The following is an 8,449-nucleotide window of genomic DNA, read 5'->3' as shown; positions in this document are numbered from 1 at the left end:
CATGGCGATTCCTTTTTAGTATAAATATACGGCTTCTATAATTTAGAAAACTCACCACACTTTTCTTCTCGACTTTGCTCATATCAAAACATTCTCTCAAGCAATCAAAGGGCTAGCTTTAACTCTATTTCCGATTTGAAACCATTCAAGACATTGTTTCTTTTATATTTTATTAGTCTATTGCTTATGTTTCGTTTTATTTTATATTTATAATTTATTTTATGCAAACAAATATACAATTTTTAAACAAAAATTCTGTAGCTTAATTTAGATTGACATACTAAATTTCGTCTAACCCTTACTTTATAACATATAGTATTTCTTGCTATAACTTTAACTTTTATTATGTCTACAAATTAAAAGTGATAATATTTTGAAATCTATTTACTCCGCGCAGGGCGCGGGTTATCACCTAGTTTTGGATTAATCTAGATATTTTTTACGTATTTCCATATATCGCAATTGCATTTTATTAGGATTAGGGTAGCTCCAAAGCTTCTTTCATCCAATCAAAGCAAATATTGATATCAGCACATCTTCTTTTCCCATAATTATAGTTGGTTACCATAAAAATAGGAAAAAATAAACTAATTGAATGAATTCTTTTTGTTAAGTTTCGGGGCCTAAATCTTTTATAAATGTTAATCCTATTATACCTTTGAATGTATAAAATATTAAATAAAATAAATATAAAAACACGCGAATAATAAGCATTTTTCCACTTTTTGGTTAAAATAGTAAAGAATTGAAAATATCTTTTGTATATGTTTTTGTCCACCTGTGTTTGTTCAAAGATTTATAGTTGAAAAATACGATGGAGGAAAGTTGCAACTTCATTCCCTTATCGGAAAAACTAATGGTGACCAGGGAACGACAAGGAATAATGAATTCCATAACATTCCTCAAAAAATAAAGGACAAAAATATTCTTTGTTAAATTTGAGAAATAATAACTTTTCTTTTTTATTCCTCCAACGGTCTTTTGTTCTTTTCTTTTCTTTTGAGAAATAATAACTTTTCTTTTTTATTCCTTTATTTCTCAAACGTAAAAGGACTTACCAAATTACACAACCATATATAAATAAAAACCAAATATAGATTGCATTAATATATATACAAAGCAAAAGAGACCAAGTTCTACAAAAATGCCATTCCAGAATAAGACTACATATAGAATCAAAATGACAAAAGCTAGTAGTAAAAGCTAAATTGCAAAGGCACAAAGCTAGTAGTAAAAGCTAAATTGAAGCAACGATAATGATCGTACAGGCAACATGCCAAAGAAGTAGCTGATGGAGAAACAATATTGTTCTTATTTAAAAAGTTGAGATAACAAGATTTACCTTCATCATATTCATATCCTAAAGAAAACAATACCAACAACTCCGAAAAGATACCGTACTTATTTAATGATAGAGCTAATATTATCCTAACGAGAAAAGATTGCAACCAGCGCCATTACAGTAGTAACAATATTGGCAGCATGCCTGATGAAACAAAGAACATTCATCCAAAACATTTTTCTCTTCTTGAAGCTACGTTATAGAAATTTTCAGAGATATTTTTTTAAAAATGAAGTATCGATGCTTATTTATAGAAGGAATTCAAAATTAACATTGGATGGGCTGTTGAGATACCCAGTTTCTCGTGAATCTGAAAATTCATTTAACGCTCACATCGTAACTTGTAGAACAGTTAATTACTTATATACTCTTATAGTATCGTAACTTGTTTAGTTTTGAATATGGAACGTTCCCAATGTAAAAGCAAAACGGATTGTTCATAGTGTTTTTCTAGTTTGGGCCTTTAAGTCATAGAGCTTAAACTATTCTTCACTATATGTTTAGACCAAGCTGATCCTCTGTAGCCCAACAGACGATCTTTTTAATATTTTCTTAAGTTAACACTATAGATTGGGAGCAATAAGACACACCATAATCCTTTGACTTTAGTACTTTTGGGCGGCTGTCTTTTGGTGTAATTCGTACTGAATTGATGTAGCCATATTTTAAGCTATAGAATATTGTATAAAAGTGTTAGTTGTTGTTGTTTTTTTATGAAAAAGTAACGGTGAGAAAGAAAAATACTCCATCCGTTTTTAAAAGATCAATAAGATTAATGTTTTAGAATTTTCACATTTTTTAATAAAACATATTAAAACTTAGCTATATATGCCTAGTTTTTTGTAATTTTATATTTCCTCTATTTTTAAACCAATAAGATTTTAAGAAACGCAATTAATATTCTTGAACTTCACAATTTCTCATTATTAGTTCACAAAAATTACATTGAAAATATAAAATATGTATCTTTTTGAAACAAAAGTTTTCTTTAGAATATGGATCTTTTAGGAACATAGGGAGTATATATATAGTAATGAGGACAAATCATTTACTCTCTCTGTTTCATAATAGATGAAGTTTTGGTTCTTTACACACATATTAAGAAATTATATTTTCTAAACAAAAAATCATTAAAATATAATTTAAAACTAATTTATTTAATTCTACACAAAAATAATAAAAACATGGTAATTTACTACATAGTTTTTGATAAAGTTAAAGTTACCTAGATATGTGAAAACATCATCTATTGTGAAACAAAAACAATCACCTAAAACATCATCTATATTGAAACGGAGGAAGTATAATTTAAAAAAAAATTAAATCAAAGTAGAGAATAAGACATAAATGATATTAGAAATTAGTATCCAATAAACTCTTTTTTTTATTTTTTAATTAAGTTGGCATCATATTCTCTACATACTAGACAACTTATTTTTGTACGAAGCCATTGATCAATGCAAGCAAAATGGAAATTATGGCCGCAAGTAAGAGAGCAAAGATTGTTTCCATCGTTGTAATTTCTGAAGCATACAATGCATATATCGTTTTCCTCTTCCGTAGTTAGAGGCCTATTAGTACCCTCTAGATCGTTAATGATCAGATCAACATCTAGTCTTGATGTTGCGTTTTGGTTATAGTCTTTGATAGCTAATTAGAGTAACTTGAAGATCATTAGCAAAGATATTGCTGCCGTCTTTTACTTCATTCATCACATATTGGATAGTTTCTTCAGAGAGAAATGTTGAATCGGGGTGATGAATGTAATGGTATGTTAACATGTATTCCATGCTCTCAGTTATTGACATTAAAATTACCTTGGCTGTCAATGATAGATAGTAGCTGAAAATCAATGATGGATTGTTGTATGTTGGGTATGTGGATGTAGACTTGGAGTGTTTGCTTTGTGTTTTCACCTGACATCTTATTTGATGTGAGAGCCGATGAGATATAAGTGGTTGGTTACCCATTCTTGGAGTATTTGTGGGAGCATAAGGTATTGTAGAAATGTATTATATAGGGTGAGGTTAAATATATGATTTTATTGTTTTCTTCTAACTTTAGTTTTAAGGATCATTTATTCATGGGTGTTAAATTTTTTGGAGTTATCTGTTTGTGTTGAATTGATTTTTTTTAAACGTTTTACAGTTTCTTTTTTTTATCAAAACTACATATTATTTTCATATTGTGTTTATTTGGAAGAAGACTTTCATAGTATTAGTTGTTATGTAGCGTTCAACTTTAGTAATAATGTTACTTGAATTTTTAAATTGTTAAGCAGTATATGGTTTAGCTAACCAAAGACACTTGTGCTCTTTATTGTAAAGTTTGTATATGAAGTGTTGTTTTATAACTAATTGAGTCATAGCTAAGCTTTGCATGAATCTTATTTGAGAATTTTATATAATTTATGGTTGTAGTGGAATATTTTGGTTTTGTTTTTGCAGGGGATGGCTGATAGATATATATATAACTTTTTAAAAAAATTTTGGAGTTGCGTATCTATAAATATGAGATACTAATTTTTGAACGGGGCTGCGAGAAACATTAAAGGGAATTGTTTGAATGTAATTTATAAGGTATTTGGGGAGCTTAACTTATGTTTTGGTACTTTTAACTACACGATTATGAATATATTTTATTTTATTGGTGCTTTTATATTTTTGATATGTACTTTTTCATATACGTTTTGCTAATTATTCAAGACAGAGTAAGAAAAAAAACATGAATTTATTTGGGCAAATTAAAATTACCTCTTTTTGGTTTTTTCATTTATTCTTTAAAATCAAAATACAGAAATCATAGAGTCTAAACTCTTTGAAGCATGGAAATAGATAAACTAGTGGAATTGACGAGACAATGACCTACTTATTAACTTAGATGGAAATTAAAGACCCACTTATAAGAGAAACGGGATGTAACGCCCCGACCGCCCACAGCTAATGGGCCACCCACGCCCGCTCTCTCGGCCCGTGGGCCCATCCCGTTCCAGCGATCAGTCCGTTAATTTTTCTAAAGGTTCGAAATCATTGTTTACTGACCCTGCAATCACCACCCGACCTTTTCCCATGCTTTGGCCTCACTCGCATGTTATCGCGAATCACTTCCTGATAGGTCACCCATCCTTCCACTACTCCAGCTCAACCACGCTTAACTCTGGAGTTCTTTCAGTATGTGCTCCGGAAAAGGTAAGTCAACTTTGGTGACATAGGTAGCCAAATCAATTCTCTTAAGCCTTTTCACATATCACAACTCGGGATGTTACAATTCACCCCCTCCCAAAAAACGCAATGTCCTCGTTGCGCCCCATGACAGGTCTCAAGACGTCTCTCAGGTCAGAACTGAGATGGCTAACCAGCTCTGATACCACTTGTAACGCCCCACCCGCCCACAACTAATGGGCCACCCACGCCCGCTCTCTCGGCCCGTGGGCCCATCCCGTTCCAGCGATCGGTCCGTTAATTTTTCTAAAGGCTCGAAATCATTGTTTACTGACCCTGCAATCACCACCCGACCTTTTCCCATGCTTTGGCCTCACCCGCATGCTATCGCGAATCACTTTCCTATAGGTCACCCATCCTTCCACTACTCCAACTCAAGCACGCTTAACTCTGGAGTTCTTTCAGGATGTGCTCCGGAAAAGGTAAGTCAACTTTGGTGACATAGGTAGCCAAATCAATTCTCTTAAACCTTTTCACATATCACAACTCGGGATGTTACACGGGATTGCTCGGTCCTCTCAGTCGCAAACCTCTTGTTCATCTACATAATGTAAACAAACTTTATCAATTACTTATAATAATAACACGTGTCATCCAAATACACTATATGAAACTATGTAGCATCTTATTTTCCATTTTTAGGCTTAACCCGAGTTTATAAAGGTTCTTGTCAATGCATATAAAGGTTTGGTTTAGACTCATGTCAATGCTTGGTTTCCATCTTTTGTTCTCAATAAAAAATATTAGTTAAAGCTTTCTATTACTAACTACATCTTGTCAAGTTCGACCATTTGAAACATCAATTATTTTAGTTTGTATGTTTTGACTCAGTGAAAGAGCAATATTGATCTTTGAGTTAGCATGATTATATGATTGGAGCTGTTATTGGTTTAGCCGGTTCCTTTTCTAATTATTCAGGATTATTATTTGCTTATTTAATAAGATGTTGGGGAAACCGTATTAGATATGTGAATATTGGCCTACTCGGCCGTATTGTCCCTGTTTCTTTAACTTGCGAACATATTGTTTGATGCGTTGTTGTTTCGCGTTCTTGTCAAGTCACCTAAGGTGTAAACCATTAGAACAAAGACAATAGATAGGACCGAGATAATAAATTCAATATCTCTGTTGCTGCTTCTGTCTTTCCTTTAAGAAGCTTAAGTTCATTAGGAGCCAGTCAATCATCCAATGGTGATTGTAGATAGGGTTTTCATTGAGTTTTTTAATAGCTATTTTTTGTAAGATGTCAATATCTTAACTGATGAGAGACAGAAGTGCTTAAATTTTGTTTAGCGGAAGACTCATATGCATTTACGTTGGCGTGCTTGTCAAGTATTCTAAGCTGTGAACCATTGGAACAAAGGAACTCATTGTTATTGGGGAACCTTGAGACAGAGAAGTTCTTCGATCATGGTCTCATTAGAGTTCAAATATCATTTTGATGCTTCCTTTTTTTATGTTCTTGTTAATTAGGGTGTGGTTGGCTCAGGAGTGTGTCTTGTGATGTCTGAACATTTGAGCGTCACAATGTGGTTAACTTGAAGATAACAGTTTAGGAGAGTTGGTGGAACTCTTTGGTTTCTTTCAAACACTATGAGTGGATTCAAATTGTGTGTTTAAATTTCCGCTTTAAAATATTTACAAAAACTACTAAAATGTATGTCTGTTTCATTATACCGCAAATGAAACCATATGAAGATAATTGTCTTTAAACCATATGAAACCATCTCCGAGATATTAATTATAGCAATCTGCAGAGCATTGCTTAAATATGTTTTGTTGGAGACAGTGTTCTTGTTTTTCATAAACGGCACTAATTTCCCAAGGTGTTCCATGTAATGTATGGTAGCAAAGTTAGTCAGATAAACATATTTTAAAATTGTTAGACAGTGAATAATGGAATGAGTTATATCTGTGACTCACTTGTATTCATATTACTGAAAACCTCTCTGGAGACAATGTTAGTAACAATATCTCTTTGGCTTGTACCTTCCGTATCATCTAGTACTTTAAGTCCCTCAGGTGTTGTTACTCGCGAGAGCGCCACGTACAACTGTCCATGACTGAAAACTGGTCTTGGAAGGTAGAGAGCGACTTGTGACTCTGTCCTTGACTCTTATTAATAGTCATAACATAATCTTATAGGGAACTGCCTTCTTCGGAAATTGAATGGATGGAGACTGTCGTTTGGAGATAACTGAATCCGTGGTATCAAGACTCCTTCTCCTACATGAGTGCCTGTCATAATCTGTGCCTCAAGTACTCTGTGACCAAGACGCGAGACCACCATTCTGGTTCCATTACACAGTCCATTCCGCTGGTTGAGATTGCATAACATCATGACAGGAGCTCCAACCTTGAGGCAAAGTTTATGGGTCAGCAAACCTGAGTACTCTAAAGAGTTTAAGTACTCTTGCGTGTAGTTCTTTGTCCAATCGTCTGTAGGGGTTGATTCGAAGGAAATTGTATCAGAACTTAGATATTCCTTTTCTGCAGATGGAACCTTAGACAGTAGGTAAGAGTTCATCTCTTGTGCACTTGCATTAGTTGGTGCTAAAATAGCTCTATCGGTCAAGTAGGACCGGTTTAAGTAGTTTTCGACGAAGTTTGGATATGCAGCATCTGATATTAACTGATACGGGTTATCACTCTTTAGAAGCATAAACTCATCTGCTATTACAATCTTTTCTCCATCCTCATGACTCCCTGCATATGTTTCCACAGTGGCCGTCGTTCCATTCCCAACACTCAAGATCCATTCCGCAAATTTCTTGTCAGCTTGTCTCAGTGTCATGTTGATGCTCAAGGTGTGTACTTGTGCTGAGTGCCACAAGTAGGACTTGCTTATCGAAGCATTGACGGTGTCTTGTCGAGTTCCCTTAGGAATTACAGGTAATATCTGTCTGAAATCTCCACCGAGGAGCATAGTTTTACCACCCAAGGGCTTAGATGCAGCGGATGGATCTCCTGCAGATAGCAAGCCTTTCAACTTTATTGTAATAGATAGATTATCATGTTTAATTGACGGAGAGTTGGGAGAGTAGTGGGGCTGGTGTTAATGTTGTGATTAAAGGGATGAGAAACATAAACGCCAGCTGTTACAGAAGAAAGTTGCCGCCCTGAGAAAAAGAACAAAGGAAGAACATCAAGGAGCGGTGATTACTCGAATACGGCGAAAAGAAAACCTTAAACGAAACGGGCCAAATGAGTTAGTTTTGGAAAAACCCACAAATACACAAACATATCTGCGTAGCCCAAACAGACTAACTCTTCTTGCTGTTTTAAGAAAACACGGAATATGAGAGGAATAAGAGATGACAGGTGTCCAATTTTAAGATAGCTTCTGCTGAGGTGGTTTCATGAGAAGTCAGACTTGTCAACTTTATTGTAATAGATTTAATGTAACTAAGAAGGTTTAACTCGATCAAATATTATAAGAACACAAGTACTGTTATGAATCATGAAGTGGATGGTCCATAACCTACCATACAAGTTCAAGACTAGAGTCCATTGGGGGTTTACATCCAGCCACATGGAAGACTCATTCAACCTTATGTCTTTATGAGTTTGACCATGTCATTATGTAGAGTATCTTTGTAATCAATTCTCCCTTTGACTCCACCTTGTATGAACCACTATATATAGTGGTGTAAGCAATAAGAAATATACAACACATTCTCACAAATCTTCTCTCAAATCTTAACATCTCTCCACCTTAGCAATCCCATCCGCCAGCGATCATCTCTTTTCCGGCCATCTCTTCCGGCCCTCAGCCTTGCTCCGCCGGCAAAGTCTATCCATCTCACGGTTTTCCGGCCAGCTCCTCCACCTCTCTCTCAACCACCTCATACGCGGATCAGCTCTCTCTCACGGTGGTCCATTCAGA

General features: G+C 34.6%; 1 protein-coding gene across 1 annotated transcript; it reads right to left on the bottom strand.

The window, feature by feature from the left end:
- Nucleotides 1-6,682: 6,682 nt before the first annotated feature.
- On the bottom strand, nucleotides 6,683-7,489 carry LOC106314612. The gene has a single exon (XM_013752456.1). It carries the CDS (start codon nucleotides 7,487-7,489, stop codon nucleotides 6,683-6,685), a length of 807 nt encoding a protein of 268 aa, XP_013607910.1.
- Nucleotides 7,490-8,449: the final 960 nt, after the last annotated feature.

This window comes from Brassica oleracea, chromosome C9, assembly GCF_000695525.1.
Source record: "Brassica oleracea var. oleracea cultivar TO1000 chromosome C9, BOL, whole genome shotgun sequence".
In the NCBI taxonomy this organism is placed as follows: Eukaryota; Viridiplantae; Streptophyta; class Magnoliopsida; order Brassicales; family Brassicaceae; genus Brassica; species Brassica oleracea.
This window is presented reverse-complemented; position numbering and strand designations above follow the sequence as displayed.

Bases quoted from the DNA above. Each gene is read 5' to 3' on its own strand.
- LOC106314612 (XM_013752456.1), bottom strand. From the start codon at position 7,489: ATGCTCCTCGGTGGAGATTTCAGACAGATATTACCTGTAATTCCTAAG.